General features: G+C 36.2%; 1 protein-coding gene across 10 annotated transcripts in view; it reads right to left on the bottom strand.

The window, feature by feature from the left end:
* FANCC (FA complementation group C) overlaps positions 1–19,785 on the bottom strand; it is a 290,345-nt gene that overhangs the window by 78,952 nt on the left and 191,608 nt on the right. For 9 of the 10 annotated variants that reach the window (XM_077904471.1, XM_077904481.1, XM_077904463.1 and 6 more), the window contains one exon: positions 2,583–2,747. The exons of the other annotated variant lie outside the window; for it this stretch is intronic. In XM_077904471.1, coding sequence (XP_077760597.1) covers positions 2,583–2,747 — 165 coding nt within the window. The remainder of the gene's footprint in view (positions 1–2,582; positions 2,748–19,785) is intronic. 10 annotated transcript variants of the gene reach the window in all.

Below are 19,785 nucleotides of genomic sequence, written 5' to 3'. Positions count from 1 at the left end.
AGTAAATGAATGGATAAAGAAGATGTGCTATATTTATACAGTGGAATATTATTCAGCCATGAGGAAGAATGAAATCCTGCAGTTTGTGACATGGATGGACCTAAGGGCATTATGTTAAGTGAAATAAGTCAGAGAGAGAAACCCAAATACTGTATGATATCACTTTATGTAGAATCCAAAAAGAGCTGAACTCACAGAAACATAGACTAGAAAGATGGTTACCAGGAACTAGGTTGTGGTAAAATGGGGAGATGCTGGTCAAAATCTGGAGTACAAACTTTTAATTTTAAGATGAATACATTCTGGAGATCTAATGTACAGCAGGGTGATTATAACTGATACAGTATATATTTGAAAGATGCTAAGAGTAGATCTTAAATATTCTTACCACATTTAAAAGGAAATGGTGATTATGTGACATGATGACAGTGTTAGCTAAGCTTTGGTGGTAATGATTTTGCAATATAAAAAGTACAAATTAACTTGTACATCTTAAACTCATACAATTTTTTTTAAAGATTTTAATATATTTATTCATGAGAGACAGAGAGAGAGAGAGGCAGAGACACAGGCAAAGGGAGAAGCAGGCTCCATGTAGGGAGCCTGATTCAGGACTCGATCCTGGGACTCCAGGATCACGCCCTAGGCCGAAGTCAGGCGCTAAACCGCTGAGCCACCCAGGGATTCCCCCAAACTCATACAATGTAATACCTCAGTTGTATGTCAATAAAGTGGGGGAGGGAAATGTAAGTAAGTAAATATGTAAATAAATAAATATTTCCTCTTGTGTCTACATGAAACATAACAAGATGCAAGTACACTTGGTTGTCTAATTTTGCAATGTTTAAAAATTTTTTGAAAAGTCCAAATTTTATCTGAATTTTCAGTATAAGTATATTTAAATATACTTCACAAATAAGCAAATATAATGTATTTTTGCATATAACATATAACATATTTTTAATTTATTATAATTGATTTTTTATTAAAAAATAAATTCATTTATATTTTCTTACATTTAAGAATGGATCATTGATTTATGAAGGACAATGAAAAGATTTGCTTTCTCATCTATAGCTATTCCATTGGGAAAAGATGAAACCAATACACCAGATATTTCCCTGACTCACGACCATGAGACATCTACTCCAAAGAAACTGGGCTAAAATGTAAATGAAAGCAAATATGAAGAAAGCTAATTTTCCCTTGCTTTCATAGATGTTACTAATTTACCTTATTATGCCTTATTCAATAGAATGCTTTCAAATACTATTAGAGTGCTAGCTAACTGTGGTATCAACTTGAGATCAATCATTCAGAGTCTAAACAAAAAGAATTTAATAGTTCAAACACAGATGTAATAAGTTAATATTTCATCAAGAGAATTATACTTCTGCCTTAAAACTGAACTTCTAGATGTGGCTTCCCTTAAGTGAACTGGGCAGTACATGCATATGGTAGGGAAGTAGTTAAAGTGTTGAATAACTACTTCAAATCTCATGTTTTTTCCTAGACCAATTGTGTAGACATTTGCACTCATACTACAAAAGCACTAGCAAGTAAAACTACTGTACCCAGCATGAGTCAAACAGAGAAAGTAGTCACTGTATTCTTAGGCACTATGGACAGTAATAACACTGCCAGTTTTCCACAAAAATGTGTTTGAGGAAACACATAAAATATTAATTTTACTAAATTTTATACTTGAGAATACTTTTTTTAAAAAAAACTATTCTGTGAGGTGAAAAGGAAAGCATGCAAAATGCACTTCTGCTGCATAACAAATCAGGATGGTTGTCTGGAGGAAAAGCACTTGCAACTGTATGAGCTCCAAGATCAAGTAGCCACCTTTTTGTCATGGAGATTTCTTTCAAACAATGGCAAACAGTGATTACTCAGAATCGAGTATTTGGCACATATTTTCTCAAAAATTAGTGAAATGACCCTTGTACCTCAAGGAAAACATGACACCAATCTTATCAGAAATGTCTTTAGATACTGGGAAGCTGTCAAGCTCATATTGGCAGGAACAAATTTTCCAAGATTCATATTTTTACCTAAAAACTCTAACTTATCATTGGCTACAAAACCTTGGCTACTGCAATATTCTTGTCTTTTCCAACTGTCTATCTGTGTGAGGCTGAATTTTCTTCATATACTTCAAACAAAACAACACATCGCACCAGATTGAACACAGAGACACATTATGAGAACCCAGCCAACTTATGTCAGACAATAAAAAGATGTTCAAAAATTTAAAACAATGTCACTCTTGTTAAACAATTTTCTTCTTGGAAAAGATCACTTTCATAAAAATGTGCTACTTGTGTGAACATGTTATTAATTTGTTATTTTAAAATGAAGTAATAAATATTTTTAAAACTTGTTTTAATTTCAAACATGGAAAAATATTGATAAATACAACCCACATTAAAAAAAAAAGCTCACTGGAATCCTCAATAATCTTTAAGAACATAAAGCAGTGCTGAGACCAAAGGTTTGATAACTGCATTTCCAATATACTGAAGTATTCTAAGAAAAAGAAAAACAAAGCTGGATGAGAGTAAATGGACATCACTTACAGCAGAAAGGCCTCATTCACAGCATCAAAGAACTCAGGCCAGAGCACTTCCTGTGTTTCATGTCCATGGTAGGTGAGCAGAGCTTCTACCAGTGGTTCAATATCTGGCAGAGTTACAAGTGGTATACAAATTCGTGACAGGAACCTTATTTTTTCAGGAACCATTCTATGAAATAAATAATCATTCAAATCTTAGAGCCACATATAATTAAAGACAAAATTTTCATGCTGAAGACTGATGACAAGTTACTTGCTTTGTCGTACAAAGAGGGCTAACACCAACTATGAACCTTTCTCTTGCTCAACTTTTCAGGAAGAAATCCTTTCGTTGAAATTCCCATTTTAACATCACTTATTGTCAGGACTTTGGCATAACTATTTACAGGCACCTCCAATTTACCATGCCCAAAACAGAACTCTTGAATTCCTTCCCCAAATGTTCTCTTCCCCACTGTTGCCAACCTCATTTGCTCAGGCCAAAGCCCTCAAAGGCCATCCTTGATTCCCCCTTTCTCATGCCCCTCACCTAATTCAGCACTAAATACTGTCAATTCATCTGACAACTTGACTTCTCTACACCCTCATCATTACCCAGTAATTCACTGTTGCCTCCGGTCTGAGTTACTGTAGGAACCTCCTAACTTTCTCCCTGCTTCTGCCCTCATCCTCAATTTTTATCATCAGAACAGTTCTAGCAACCCTTTAAAAATTCAGATCACTTGTCTGTTCAAAACTGCAATGGCTTCCAACTTCAGAGAACAAGCAATGGCCACTGTGGACTTCCATGATGGGGCCCCTTCTATTTCTCTGGCTTCATCTCCTACTCTTTCCCTTACTCATCCTGCTTCAGCCTTATAGCCCTCCTCTGACTACTCCAGATGAGGTCCTGTTTTCTATTCTGCCTGGAACCTACGGCTAGCTCCTTCATTTTGTATAAGTCTTAGCTCAAATGTTGCCTTATGTGACAGCATCCCTGACCATCCCATTTAAATGCACTGATCAATATGGTAGCAGTGAACCACATGCTGGCAATTTAAATTTAATTTAAATGAAATAAAATGTAAAATTCCATTTATCAGTTGCAACAGCCACATAACAAATACTCAATGTGTACTTTGAGGCTAGTGGCTTACTGTATTGGACATTGCAAGTTTCCACAACTTGTCCATAACTGCAGGAAACTCTACTGGACAGCAGAACTTAACACAGAAAGTGCCCTCCCATTCCACCTATCTCTCTTACCTTATTTTACTGTTCTTCAGAGTACTTTTCATCACCTGACCTATAATGTATTTATTAGTTCATTGTTCATTGTCTGTTTCTTCCTGCTAGGATATCAGCTTTATGAGGATAAGTACTTTTTTCTATTTTGCCCTCTGCTCCATTCCCAGGAATGGAAACAATTCCTTACACATATGACATGCTCAAGAAATATATGTTAAATGAATAAATGAACACCCAGAGATCAATAAAATGAAAGCTTGAGATGTAGGCTATTATATCTTTTTCTAGTCATATCCATACTAATCATAAATCTCGAAGTTGAATCCTGTGTTTTCTGAAACAAAAATGGAACAGAGAACATAAAGCTGTCCCTCTTTTTTTACTGGCTGCCTATTACTGAAAAAAAAAAAAAGTGTGTTCTGTAATTTAACAACATCTGTATTTATAGGCATTTAGGTTATTTCTAATTTCTTACCATTACAAACATGGCTGCAGTGTTATCCTTGCACATGCCTATCCAGGACTTTGTGTGAGCATTTGCATATTAAATTGCACTCTAAAAGACAACCACTTTGCTTTTCCCTAAACACCAACCCAAGTGCATAATCTTCTTGGAATATATCTGACATTCTACCATTTCCATCATCTTAAAGAAGCTTCCCCTAGAACCCCCTGAACTGTTCCAATCCAGGCAGGTCACTTTTTATTCCCTCTGTACAATTACCGTCTTGGGATTCTGTCCTGGGGATTTCCTTTACTTCTCTCCTGAACCCCGTATCTTTTTCTTTCTTGGTTCACTTTTTTGTGGGAAAAGATAAATGAGAGATAACGTATTTGAGATCTAGGATGTCTGGAAATATCTTTACTCATAAATTTTTTTTCTAACTCTCATAGAAAAAAACCCATTTTACTCTTAATTGATACTTTGGCTGAGGATAGAAATTTTGTAATTTTCCAACAAAATTGTGAAGGTATGGTTCTATATAGTCTTCTAGCTTCCAATGTTGTCTTGTGAAGGCCCATGCTACTATGAATCCTTATCATTTATGTAAGTGCTGGTTTTACTCCCTGGAGACTTTTGGAAATCTTCTTTGAAGTTTCATACTGGTGTTGGTATGGATTCACTTTTATTCACTCTGCTGGGCACTCAGTGGAGCTTAAATCAGAAAAGTTCTCTTGGATTGTTTCTTTGATAATTTTCTATCCATTCTTTTATCCATTCTCTCTTTATAAGAACTCCAATGTTTTTGGATACTGAACTTCCTGGACACTTTTCAGTCTTTATCTTTCATCTCTTGGTCTTTCTACTTTAAATTTTGAAAGAACTGTTCAAATTTATCTTCCAATCCTTTTTTTTTTTAAGATTTTACTTATTGAGAGAAAGTGTGTGCATGCCTGTGCGCACACACGCATATGCTTGTGGGGGGGGGGGGTAGGGCAGAGTGAGAGGAAGCAGCAGATTCCCCACTGAGCAGAGAGAGCCTGCCATGGGCCTCCATCCCAGAATCCTGAGATCATGACCTCAGCTAAAGACCAAATGAGCCACCCAGGTGCCTCCTAATCCTTTCATTAGGATTTTCATTACCACTCTCTCATGATTAATTTATAAGGACTTGAATACCCTGGATGTTCTTTTTTTTTTTTTTTTTTTTTAAATAGCATCCTGTTCTTTTTTAATGGATATAATATTACTTTTCATCTTTATGGAGGCACTATTATTAATTTATTTGAGATAGTCTTTTCTTTGAATAATCTTTTTTAAAAAGATGTATTTATTCATGAGAGACACACAGAGAGAGGCAGAGACACAGGCAGAGGGAGAAGCAGGCTCCCCACAAGGAGCCTGATGCAGGACTCAATCCCAGGACCCTGGGATCATGCATGCCCTGAGACAAAGGCAGATGCTCAACCATTGAGCTACCCAGGTGCCCCTGAATAATCTTTTAAATTTGTATAGCTTTTTATTTTTTGTCATGTTATATGCTTAATATGATTTCCTTAAATATCTGGGGACCATTGCTGGTCTGCTTATATACACATGTATATTTTTTGAGCCAGGTATAATATACTTTATTGAAGATACATCACAAGATAGGGCTCCCTGGGCCCTTCTTCTTCAGGGGGTCAAAACTGTAGAGATCAGGAGATTCTCAGTATGTTGAGGAAAGTTTAAAGTTTAAATATTACTGAGAATACTAAAGAGCTTCTGTTTATGAGGATGGAGCTATCATTATTTATGATGTTTGAAATTAAAGCAAAGACATCTAAAAGTATTTATTAATTCACTAAAAGTAACAATGGTAAATTCATTAGATGTTAACATGAATAACATTTTTTGGTAAGCATAACTATATTTTACAGGACAAAAAAATAGTGAGTAGTACTCATTTAAACGTTTGTAAACCTTACTATATGACCTGAAAGAAGATAACTGGATTCTTGTACACATTTCTGTATTCAATCTGTTGCACTATGTTTTGACTGGAGTATATGAAGACAACCTAGTCTAGTCCCACACAGATACAGTTTTTAAAGGCAGGAGTATTTTAATACCATCTTCATATAATTGTGCATCTTTTGATACTAGACGAACATTCATCAAGCATTGCCTATCCCTGCTACTACAAGCCTGTCTAGGAACACAGGTGCAGCTGCTCGTCATGGTCCAAAGGAGTAGTGATGGGTAGTCTCTACTGATATGTGGTAATAACTGAAAATTTACTAGCCAAGCCATCCCCTAAAAGCTGCAAGTCTTGAGACTCGACAATTCAAAACAGTTACATCAAACAGTCTGTCAGTAAAATTTTTGTCCAGGTTAAAAAGGTGGTTTCCTGGCTTTTCCTACTCTATCATCTTCCCCAATATCCCCTTCTGATCTCTTGCGTTAAAAAGGAAAACCAAAACCAAAAAACCCACCTTCTTACTTTCTACTTCTCTGTCCTTTTGTACTTTATCCTGGGAGAACTATTTGGCTCAATCTTTAAAGTCATTAGTTGCTATTCAGCTGTATCTCCTATTTAGCCTTTTATTCATTTTTTCCCCTAAGTCCCCTTTTAAAAAATATAACCAATTTATTCCTGGTTTCTCTTGCTATTCTTAGGACAATTAATTATCCCTTTAAAACAAAAACACTTGCTTGTCCTACATAACACATTTAATTAGTGTATTTGCATCTTCTGCATTGTTGCATTTAGTTCATTTTTCCTCATGGTGTTGGTTTTCCATGAATATCTGTGATTTTTGTTTGCTCTTTCTGGAATTTGGGATTCCCCACTAGCTTCACCATGAATGCTTTTTACTATAGCCTCCTCTGGTACTTGTGGGGAAGGTCAGGATGTAGTGCTGGTTGGGGTTGCCAATAAATTGCATTCTGTGCATTGGAGTACCCCTAGAACTGCGTAATAGCCATTTGGTGTTTACTTCTTCAAATCTTCCTCCCTCCTTCCTACAAGAAACAGGACATTTCTGTTGTCTCGTTTTTTTTTTTTGTTGTTGTTGTTGTTGTTTTTAAGATTTTATTTATTTATTCATCACACACACACACACACACACAGGCAGAGACACAGGCAGAGGGAGAAGAAATCCCAGGTCTCGAGGATCAGGCTCTGGACTGAAGGCGGCGCTAAACCGCTGAGCCACCTGGGCTGCCCTGTTGTCTCTTGTTTGAAGGCAGTGGATATGGAGGAATATATGCGGACCTGGCCCTTAGCCAACTTCTATGAATTGCAATAGTCCAACAAGCTGTCTTGTTGGCAGCCAGGTACCTTCCTGCTCCACCCCAACATTATTTGCACCTTTGCAGTAGTCCTCTCTTGCAAGCTTTTTGGGCTGTGATATTTTCCTTCAAAATTATCTCACTATCTGCCATTTGAAACCTATCCTATAATTTGTGGTCATCAAATGCTCGTTTTACAGTATTATATACTTGTTAAAATTACCCCATCATTTCTAGGAGTTGGGAATATAAAGAGAATGCTAGGCCATGCATGAACTTCATTCATTACCTGATTTAGTCTCTTGCATATTTTCATCTTATTCTCTCCTAATTAGATTATGAGAGCCACTATTCTTCATAGATCTTGCACTTCATTTTTTTTTAAGATTTTCTTTTTAATTTGAGAGAGACAGCACGAGTGTGAATGGGGGGAAGAGCAGAGGGAGAGAATCCTCAAGCAGACTCTCTGCTGAGCGTAGAGCCCAATAATGCGTGGCTTGACCCTGCAACCCATGAGATCATGAAATCATGACCTGAGCATAAACCAAGAGTCAGATGCCTAACCAAATGAGGCATCCAAGGTCTTGCACTTTAATCTTCAAGATCTGGCAAAGTAGTCTACACCAGAGCTACTTCAAAAATATGGTCCTCAGAATCACCAGAATGAGTAGAGCCAAGAAATTTGCTTATTAAATCTTAACATGAGATAATCCTTATGCACACTGAAGCCTGAGAAATGCTGCTCTATACTACTTCTTCAGTAGCAGTCCGCAGAAGAAAATATCAATGTTTAGTAATAATCTGAACACTTTAAGGAGACATGTAGAAATGATTTAAGATTTTTGTTAATTCCTATAAATTTTCAATTGAGCTGTATTATTTTCTTGATAATGAACAGTTAAATTCTCAGAGATAAATTTTTGTCAAAACTACAAAATGATTTCTTCTTATGAGTGAACAGTTTGTCTTTTCTCCTCAAATAATCACCTTTTCTAAAATTCACTTCTTGTTCTATACCACTTTCCAAATTGACTGAGGTCTCTTCAACAACAGTATCTTCCACAATGCTTTACCACCTTTCTCTAACCTACATCAAAGTGGTTTTAGATCTAAAAACAATTCATGTGTTTAAAAGTCCATCATCTAAGTTTAATGAAAAGATACATTTAGCTTGAGTTGTAAATATCTTAAATTTTTGGAATTTATGAACTTACTGGGTAGGATAGGAGAAAGGGAGAGTTGTTAACATTGTGTGTGTGTTTAAATGTTTTTTTTCTGGTATATTTTGCACACAATCTAGCAGAATATTTGGCATAAAGGGCTCTGCAAATGTTTGAGAAATGGAAAAATAGTTATGTATACTCATAATAAATCAAGAACTCTGAAATAAAGAAGCAGAGAGGTGGTAATCTTACCCTTCAGCAATCCTCCTCCCTAAAAGACCTGTAAGTGAAGCTTTTTTCTCATTATCTTAAAATTCTTACCATTCTCTTATTACCTTAAAAGAGAGGAGTCAAAGACTATCACTAGCTATTAGGTGTGTGGAAAAGCCAACTCTGGCACCAAGGGCATTTATCAAGCACTGAAGTTTATGGGCTGCAGAGTATATCTCCCAATTAAGGCTGAAAAGAGAATTTTCCTGAAAAATTCTAAAGACTCATATCAATTTAGGTAACTCTTGGTTCTACCAAAATGCAGGCAAGGTCAACTGATGATCTTCTGAAGGGCTTCAAAGTACCTTTTTGGTCTGAAGCTTGCCAAGAGTGTGGAGGTCCAACTTCAACCAGTTACACAACACTTTCCAAACTGGATTACACTAAGCATTATGTCTTGATTGATTGCCAGAGCAGCACTTCCAAATGATTTTTGCACAAGAATTGAACTGCAGAAGGCTCAACAGTAACCATATACTGCTGGAAACATCATTCCCATGTGGCTATACTGAAGCTTCCAAACCATCTGCAACAAACGATAGAACTACAAGATAAACTGATGATGCTCTCAAAGTCCAAAATGTCATTCCCTCTAGACAGACAGTTTATAGCTAAGAACAGAAGAGAATTTAAACACTCTGTCACTGAGTTGTTGATTTTAGTTGGTGGCAAGTGAAATTGTATTTAAATGCTATGACAAGACCATTTATAAGGCCTCTAAAAATAATGCAAAAGGAAACCAAATATATTTTCCTATTTTTTGTTCCTCTGACATTTTATGCACTGAAGTTATGAAATTAATTTCTACACTTTCTACAAGACTTTTGAGTCTTTTGAAATGAACTTTAAACATTTAAAAGTAGCAAAAAGTAAAAAAAATGTACAGATGCCCTCTATAAAAAAAAAAGAGAGAAAAATAGAATTGCACTGCTTATATGGTGTTTACGTTTGAGAGGCTCTTGGTGGCTTGAATATTTCAAGTCTTCCTCAGGGAAGGAAAGTAATGATAAAATTTAAGTCTCATAAATAACGGGAATATCTACATTCATGTATACCAGAAAGTAGTTTCCCCACTATACTCAATTCTTATTCAACTTTTTTGACTTTTAAACCTTAAAAATGTACAAATAACTTCAGATAAATATAGTAGGGGAAATTTATATATTATGATGCTGCATATTGTAGTTATTATTATAACTTATAACAGCAACAACTATACTGGCTCTAGCATGTTTGGCTGCTCCTACAAATGTTATCATGATGCCATTCTACTACCTGATTTCATGAAATCAGTTTCTACTTGAGACCACAGAACACACTTATTTTGACTTATATTTCACTAGAGAACTGTACACGTGGAGTTCTGAGTCTCACATAAGCTTTAAGGGATCCAGGTTCTCTTACAGATGGAGAACAGAACTTCCTGATTTAAGAACTTTCCTTCTTAAAAGAGGACTTTAAAAGCTAATAAGAGACTCAAAAAGGCTGCTGAGCATCAAATTGCTTTTTAAATTCAATCTTCTGATAGGTGTAAATGAACTTAATTCAAGAGATCAAATTTCTCTAAAAATGCAACACATTCAAAAAAATACCTGCAAGACATTTCTTGTTGAATTCTAAAATTGATTCTAAACATTAAGAGTCCATAGTCAACATTATTCAACAGAGCAAATTAGGGATGTATCAGACATGTCAGTGTCCAGAGGACATTCGACTAGCACAAGCATTTCATACTCTTGGTAAATTCAATTAAGAATTTTACTAATTACATCATTGATTTGCTTTGACTAAAAATGTTTTTAAACTACTAACCAAGTTAATCACCATTTATACTTGCTACTACTGACAGCCAGAGTGCCAGCATGGACATTCTTCAGTAAACTTTGCTCTGCATTGAGGAATAGGTGCATATTGTTTTTGAAAAAAAACACATCCTTACTGAAGAAACAATCATAAATTTGGGAATGAACCTGCCCCACAAAATGACCCAATCTGGCACAAATGGAAATTTCTCAGATGCAAAGAGCATATTAGCTAATAGCTTCCAGCAGGCTTTCCTAATTGTGGTCCATGAAGTTTAGATGCCTTTTTAAACTGCTATCCTTTTCTGTCTAAGGGGGAGAAAATGAAAAGTACATATTCTGAAGAAAGAATCTGAAAGACCAGTAAAATCAAATAATGGGTACAATGGAAAAAGATTTAAATAAAGGGGAAAAAAACAGCAGAGAGGAATAAATATTAAGCAATCTGAGGCTGATTAAAGATGATTTTTTTTTCAAGAACTATATCTACTATTTTGGAAATAAATAACCTGAGACAGGAAATTATTCCTTTATTATGAATATTAGCTTTACTTTTTAGGATTTTATTAGCTAATACTGTATTTGAAAACAGGAGTTTTGAAACTTTTCAAAAATGTTTCAAAAACATTTTTGAAAAGTTTAATTATAAAATTACAATGTACAGAAAAAGTAGGAAATTATTAGAACATCAACTGTACTCATTGCCAAGATTTTACTATGCTAATATTTTACCGATGTTTCCAGTTGATGTTTTAAAGATATAAAAATGTTTCAATTATATCTAAAATACCCTTCTCCTGTCCCATTTCCTCCTCTTCTTCTTCTCAGGAGTTAGCACTCTCCTAATGATATGAGTCCTTTCTGTCTAGTTTTAATGCTTTTACTTTGTATGTGTGTATTGTTTTATGACATTATGGGTATCATTTTTGCAACTTCCTTGCTATTCTGTTCCATGGGTCTATGTGTCTGGCTTTACACCAGTACCAAAGTGCCTTAATGACTACAGCTTTGGATATGTTTTTGAAATCCAGAAGTGTGAGGCCTCTACCTTTGTATTTCTTTTCAAGATTGTTGGCTATTTGGGAGTCCTCTAAAATTCTATATGAATTTTAGGGCTTTTTTTTTTTTTCTGTTTCTACAAAAGAAAAATGCCATTTGGATTTTAATAGGACTGCACCTTATCTATGGACTGCTTGGGGTAGTATGGACATATTAACAATAATAAGTCTTCTAATCCCTCAACACAGAATGCCTTCTCATTTATTTGTGTCATACTTAATTTTTTTCAGCGAATCTAGTTTGCAGCATACAAGTCTTTCATCTCTTTACATTTATTCCCAGTTATTTTGTCCTTTTAGATGCTATTATAAGTGGGCTTTAAAGAATATCTACTGGAGTGCTAAAAAGCACTCCATTGTGTATAAAAGCACAATTGATATTTGAGTATTGATTTTGCATCCTGTAACTTTACTGAATTCAGTAAGTAGTTTTAACAGTTTTTCCGTGGAGTCTTTAGGGTTTCTAGATATAAGATCAGGTCATTTACAGTGTAAACTGTCCCTTAAATTTTGGATGCCGTGAGAGGCGCCTCGGTGGTGCAGTCAGTTAAGTGTCCGACTATTAATTTCAACTCAGCTCCTGATATCAGGGCTGTGATATCAAGCCCTACCTCTGGCTCTGTGCTCAGTGTAGTCAGCTTAGGACTCTATCTCTCTCTCCCCTCTGTTCCCCCCTCCCCCCCAGCACACTTTCTAAAATAAATAAATAAATTGTAAAGATAATTTTTTTTTAATGTTTTGGGGCACCTGGATGGCTCTGTTAGTTAAGTGTCCTACTCTTAGTTTCTGCTCAAGTCATGATCTTGGGGTAGTGGGAGCATCCCAAGGGCTGAGCATCGGGCTCTGCCCTCAGTGCGAAGTCTGCTGGAGATTCTCACTCTCTTTCCCTTCCCCCCTGCCCCTACCCTATTGTGCACATGCACACAGTCTCTAAATAAATAAATAAATAAATAAATACAATCTTAAAACAAAATAAAACTTGGATGCCTTTTGTTTCTTTGTTTTGCCCAACTGCTCCAGTACTTCCAGTACTTTCTTAAAAAGAAGTGGTGAGAGAGATGTATCCTTGCTTTGTTCCTGATTTTAGAAGGAAAAAAATTTGGTCCTTTACCATGGAGTAAGATGTTATAGCTGCAGGCTTTTCATACATGGTCTTTATTTTGTTGAAGTAGTTTCCTTGTATTCTTTGTTGAATGTCATGAATCATAATCATCAGATGATTATGACATAATCATAATTATCATGAAAGAGTACTGAATAGTTTTTTCTGCTTTAATTGAAATTATCATGATGTGGTTTTGTTCATCATTCGGCTAATATGGTGTATTACACTAAATGGTTTTTAGATGTTGAACCATCTTGGTATGGTAGGAATAAATCCCATTTGGCCATGTTGCATGATCTTTTTCATGTATTTTTTATTTTGGTTTGCTTTTATACTCATGGGGATTTTTACACATCATTCAACAAACCTATAGTTTTTTTTTCTGGTGTCTTTATCTGATTTTGGTATCAGGGTAATGCTAGCCTCATACAGTGAGTTTTGAAATGTTCCCTCCTCTTCAATTACTTGAAAGAGTTTGATAAGGATTGGTGTTAATTCTTTAAATATTTGGTAGAATACTCTAGTGAAACCACCTGGTCCTGGGCTTTTCTTTGTTGGGAAGTTTGTGATTACTTATTCAATCTCCTTCCTGTTACAAATCTGTTCAGATTTTCAAAATTTATGATTCACTTTTGGTAGGTTATATCTTTATTAAAAAGTTAACCATTTCATTTAGGTTATCCAATTTGTTACAATATAATTATTCATAGTAGTCTCTTATTCTTTTTTTTTTAATTTTCTTATTTAAATTCAATTTAACATATACTGTATTATTAGTTTCAGAGGTAGAATTTAGTGATTCATCAGTTGCATACAACACCCAGTGCTCATGTATCAAGTGCTAATGCCCAGAACTCAATTACCCCATCTGCCCATCCACTTCCCCTCCAGCAACCCTCAGTATGTTTCCTATAGTTAAGTCTCTTATGATTTCTTCCATGTTTTGTCTCATTTTAATTTTCTTTCCTATTCCTTATGTTCATCTGTTTTGTTTCTTAAATCCCACACTAGTGAAATCATATGGTATTTGTGTTTCTCTGACTTACCTCACTTAGCATAATACCCTTTAGTTCTATCCACATCATTGCAAATGACAAGATTTCATTCTTTTAGATAGTTGAATAATATTCCATTGTATATACATTTACCACCTTTTCTTTATCCATTCATCTGCCAATGGAATCTGGGCTCTTTCATAGTTTGACTATTGTGGACATTGCTGCTATAAACAACAGGGTGCATGTACCCCTTTCAATCACTTTGTTTGTATTCTTTGGATGAATACCTAGTAGTGCAATTGCTGGGTCATAGGGTAACTCTATTTTTAACTTCTTGAGGAACCTCCACACTGTTTTCCAGAGTGGCTGCACCAGCTTGCATTTCTACAAAAGGGTTCCCCTTTCTCTGAATCCTCACCAACATCTGTTGTTTCCTGAGTTGCTCATTTTAGCCATTCTGATTGGTGTGACGTGGTATCTCACTGTGGTTTCAATTTGTATTCCCCTGACGCTGAGTGATGTTGAGTATTTTTTCATGTGTCTGTTGGCCATTTGTAGGTCTTCTTTGGAGAAATGTCTGCTCTTGTCTTCTGCCCATTTCTTGACTAGAGTTTAGTTTTTTCAGTGTTGAGTTTGAGTAACTCTATAAATTTTGGACACTAGCCCTTTATCTGATAAAATATTGACAAATGTCTTCTCCCATTCCGCAGATTGCCTTTTAGTCTCATTCATTATTTCCTTTGCTGTGCAAAAGCTTTTTATCTTCATGAAATCCCAATACTTCATTTTTGCTTTTGTTTCTCCTGCCTTTGGAGAGTCTAGCAAGTTGCTGTGGCCTAGGTCAAAGAGGTTGCCACCTGTGTTCTCCTTAGGTCTCACATTTAGGTATTTCATCCATTTTGAGTTTATTTTTCTATATGGTGTAAGGAAGTGGTCCAGTTTCATTCTTCTGCATATGGCTGTCCAGTTTTCCCAACACCATTTGTTGAAGAGACTTTTTTCCATTGGATATTCTTTTTTGCTTTGTGGAAGATTAGTTGGCCACAGAGTTGAGGGTCCAGTTCTGGGTTCTCTATTCTGTTCCATTGATCTATGTGTCTGTTTTTATGCCCGGACCATACACTATCTTAACGATCACAGCTCTGCATTTTTTCTTAAAAGATTTATTTATTTATTCATGAGAGCCAGAGAGAGAGAGGCAGAGACATAGGCAGAGGGAGAAGCAGGCTCACTCAGGGAGCCTGATGTGGGACTCGATCCCAAGACCCTGGGGATTACAACCTGAGCCAAAGGCAGATGCTCAACCACTGAGCCACCCAGGTGCCCCTGATTTTACAGCTCTGTAATACAGCTGGAATTGTGGTGCCTTCAGCTTTGTTTTTCTTTTTAACAGTCCTTTGGCTACTCGGGGTCTTTTCTGGTTCCATACAAATTTTAGAATTGTTGGTTCCAGTTCTGTGAAAAATGTTCACGGTATTTTGATAGGAAGCGCACTCAATGTGTAGATTGCTTTGGGTAGCATAGACATTTTAACAATATTTGTTCTTCCAATCCATGAGCATGGAATGTTTTTTCCATGTCTTTGCATCTTCCTCAATTTCTTTCATAAGTGTCCTATAGTTTTCAAGAGTACAGATCTTTTACCTCTTTAGTTAGGTTTATTCCTAGATATCTTACGGTTTTCAATGCAATTGTAAATGGGACCAGTTCCTTGATTTCTCTTTCTTCTGTCTCATTATTAGTGTATAAAAATGCAAATGACTTATGTACACTGATTTTATATGCTGTGACTTTGCTGAATTCCAGTATCAGTTCTAGCAATTTCTGGGCAGAGACATTTGGGTTTTCTACATAGAGTATCATGTTGTCTGCAAAGAGTTAAAGTTTTAGGTCTTCTTTGCCAAAATGTGGCTATCTTTTTTTTCTTTTTACTGTGTGATTACTGAAGCTAGGACTTTCAGTACTATGTTGAAACACAGTGGTAAGGGTGGACATCCCTGTCATGTTCCTGACCTTAGGGGAAAAGCTCTTCATTTATCCCTGTTGAGTATGATGTTCACTGTGGGTTTTTCATATATGATTTTTATGATATTAAGGTATGTTCCCAATATCCCTACACTGCGGAGTTGTCAATCAAGAAAGGATGCTGTATTTTGTCAAATGTTTTTTCTGCATCTACTGAGATCATATGGTTCTTGTCCATTTTTTTTGTTGTTGTTGTTAATGTGGTATATCACATTGATTTGCAAATGTTCAGCCACTCTTGTAGTCCAGGAATAAATCCCACTTGGTCGTGGTGAGTAATTCTTTGAATATACTGTTGGATCCTATTGCCTAGTTTCTTGGTGACAATGCTTACCTCCATGTTCATCAGGGACATTGGTCTGTAATCCTCCTTTTTAATGGAGTCTTTGGTTTTGTGATCAAGGAATGCTAGCCTCATAGAGTTTGTAAGTTTTTCTTCCATTTCTTATTTTCTAAAACAGTTTCAGAAGAAAAGGTATTAATTCTTCTTTAATTGGCCGGTAGAATTCCCCTGGGAAGCTATCTAGCCCTAGACTCTTAGTTTTTGGGAGGTTTTTGATTACTGATTCTATTTCTTTGCTAGTTATAGGTCTGTTCAAGGTTTTCTATTTCTTCCTGTTTCGATTTTGGTAGTTTATATGTTTCTAGGAATGCATCCATTTCTTCCAGATTGCCTAATTTATTGGGATATAATTGCTCATAATATTCTCTTATAATTGTATTTCTTCAATGTTGGTTGTGATCTCCCCTTTCATTTATGATTTTTTGGGGGGTCCTTTCTCTTTTCATTTTGGTAAGTCTGGCTAGGGGTTACCCATCTTATTAATTCTTTCAAAGAACCAGCCCATAAAAAAAATAAAAAATTAAAAATTAAAAATTAAAAAAATTAAAAAAATTAAAAAAAAAAAGAACCAGCCCATAGTTTCATTCATCTGTTCTACTGTTTTTCTGGTTTCCCTATCACTGATTTCTGCTCTAGTCTTTATTATTTCTCTTCTCCTGCTGTTCTTTTTCCAGTTCCTTTAGGTATAAGTTTAGGTTGTATATTTGAGACTTCTCATTTCTTGAGAAAGGCCTGTATTGCTATAAACTCCCTTGCAGGACTGTCTTTGCTGCATCCCAAAGGTTTTGAACTGTCATGTTTTCCTTTTCATTTGCTTAGAAGTATATTTGTAAATTCTTATTTAGTTTCCTGGTTGACCTATTCATTCTTTAGTAGGATGCTCTTTAACCTCCAGGTATTTGTGGTCCTTCCAAAATTTTTCTTATGATTGGGTTCAAATTCTAAAGTGCTGTTTCTGAAAATATGCATGGTATAATCTCAATCTTTTTGTACCAGTTAAGACCTGATTTGTGACCCAGTACGTGGTCTATTCTGGAGTATGTTCCATACGCACTCCAGAAGAATTGTATTCTGCTGCTTTAGGATAAAGTTTCCTTGTTGATCTTCTGCCTAGATGATCTGTCCATTGCTATGAGTGGGGTATTAAAGTCTCTCACTATTACTGTATTATTATCAATGAGTTCCTTTAACTTTGTTAATTACCTGGTTTGTTTGGCTGCTCCCTAGTTAGGGGCATAAATATTCACAATTATTACTCTTCTTGTTGGATAGATCCTTTTATTATGATAAAATGTCCTACTTCATCTTTTATTACACTCTTTGGTTTAAAAGTTAGTTTGATAGAAGGACTGCTACTCTAGCTTTCTTTTGATGTCTACTGGCATGACAAATGGTTCTCCACCCCCCTCACTTTCAATCTGTAAGTGTCTTTGGGCCTAAAATGAGTCTCTTGTAAATGGCATATTGATGGATCTTGTTTTTATTTTGTTTTCTTTTGTTTTTTTAAATCCATTGTGATATCCTATGTCTTTTGATTGGAGCATTTAGCTCATTTATATTCAGAGTAATTTTTGAAGGATATAAATTTACTTCCGTTGTATTACCTATAATGTTGCTATTTCGATAGATTGTTCCTTTCTGGTCTTTGTTACTTTTGTGCTCTCTCTTCTCTCAAAGGGATATCCTTTAATATTTCTTGCAATTCTGGTTTAGTATTCAAAAATTCCTTTAGTTTTTGTTTATCCTGCAAACCCTCTATGTCTCTCCTTCTATTCTGAATGACAGCCCTGCTGGATAAAGTATTATTAACTACCTATTTTTGCCATTTAGCACCTGAATATATCATGCCAGTTCTTTCTGGCCTGTCAGGTCTCTGTGGACAGACAAGTCTGCTGCCAGCCTTATGTGTCTATCCTTATAGGTTAAGGACCTCGTGTCCTGAGCTGCTTTCAGGATTTTCTCTTTATATTTGAAATTTGCAAACTTCAAAATTATGTATCAAGGTGCTGGTCTGTTGTTACTGATTTTGAGGGGGATTCTCTGTGCCTTATGGACTTGAATGCCTGTTTCCTTCCCCAGATTAGGGAAATTCTCATCTATAATTTGTTCAAATAAACCTTCTGCCCCTCCCTCCCTCTCTTTATCTTCCGGAACCCTCTGTTATCCAGATATTACTTCACTTTATGGAATCGCTGAGCTCTCAGTCTCTCTTCGTGACCCAGAAGTTGTCCTTCTCTATTCTTTTCAGTTTCTTTATTTTCCATCATTTTATCTTCTGTGTCACTTTCTCTTCTTCCTCATTTATCCTCACTTTTATTTTTTTATTTTTTTAAAATATTTATTTATTTATGATAGACATAGAGAGAGAAAGAGGCAGAGACACAGGAGGAGGGAGAAGCAGGCTCATGCCGGGAGCCCAACGTGGGACTCGATCCCGGGACCCCAGGATCGCGCTCTGGGCCAAAGGCAGTGCTAAACTGCTGAGCCACCCAGGGATCCCTATCCTCACTTTTAGAGCCTTCATTTGGGACTGCATTTCAGTAACAGCATTTTTTATTTCAGTCTGACTGAAATTTTATTTATTTCTATAGTAAGGGATTCTCTAGTGCCTTCTAGGCTTTTCCAAGCCCAGCTAGTAACTTTGTAATCATTCTTTTAAATTCTAATTCAGACATCTTACTTATATCCATATTGATTAAATCTTTGGCAGTGAATACTACCTCCTGTTCTTTCTTTTGGGGTGAATTTCTCCATCTCATCATTTTGTCCAGTAAGGAACAGAAGAAAGAGAGAGAAGACAACAGTAACAACAGAAAAAGAATAAAGCAAACCAAAAGAAAACAAAAACAAAACAAAATAAGAATTTTAAAAAGCCCACAAATGCTATATACTGTTTTCCCCAAGAGCTAAAGCCTTGCAGGTCTCTATGATGAGTAAACTTGGTGCCAGCTAATTGTTTCTGCTGGCCTTCTTGGGGAGGGGCCTATTAGGGTGATTCTCAGGTGCCCCTGCACTTGTGGACATGTGCCTTTCTTGCCACGGGGCCAGGCTCAGTGTAAGCAGCTCTAGGTTGCACTAAGTGGTGTTGTTTTCCTCCCTGGAAACTTTCAGCACCCATGGGCTTGATGAATATGGCGATTCCCCACTCTCTAGTCCCAGAGCTGAAAGTCTGAGGCTCACTCTTCAATGAGTCCTCACAGTGAAGTAGTCCATCACTCTTGTCTCCCTGGTTTCTATCATAACTCTGTGTTCACCCAGCCTATGACTGAGCATTTTTATCTCAGGCACTCGACTGAGTTTCAGTTTCCAAATTTTATGGACTTCTGCCACGTGGGGACCCATGCTATTCCTCCTCAGGGAGGTGGGGGGTGGGTTTTGCCACACTTCTGCTCTTGCTGGGCCCTGCCAGGAGAGTGCGGCCCAATCATGCAGCAGTTTGTGGTTTATGGCAACACGGAGTAAAAAGCCCATACCTAGATGTGCTGTTTTCAGCCAGCTTCC

The sequence above is a fragment of the Canis aureus genome, chromosome 1 (genome assembly GCF_053574225.1).
Source record: "Canis aureus isolate CA01 chromosome 1, VMU_Caureus_v.1.0, whole genome shotgun sequence".
NCBI lineage: Eukaryota > Metazoa > Chordata > Mammalia > Carnivora > Canidae > Canis > Canis aureus.
Note: the sequence above shows the minus strand (reverse complement) of the source record. Positions and strands in the feature narration are given on the sequence as shown.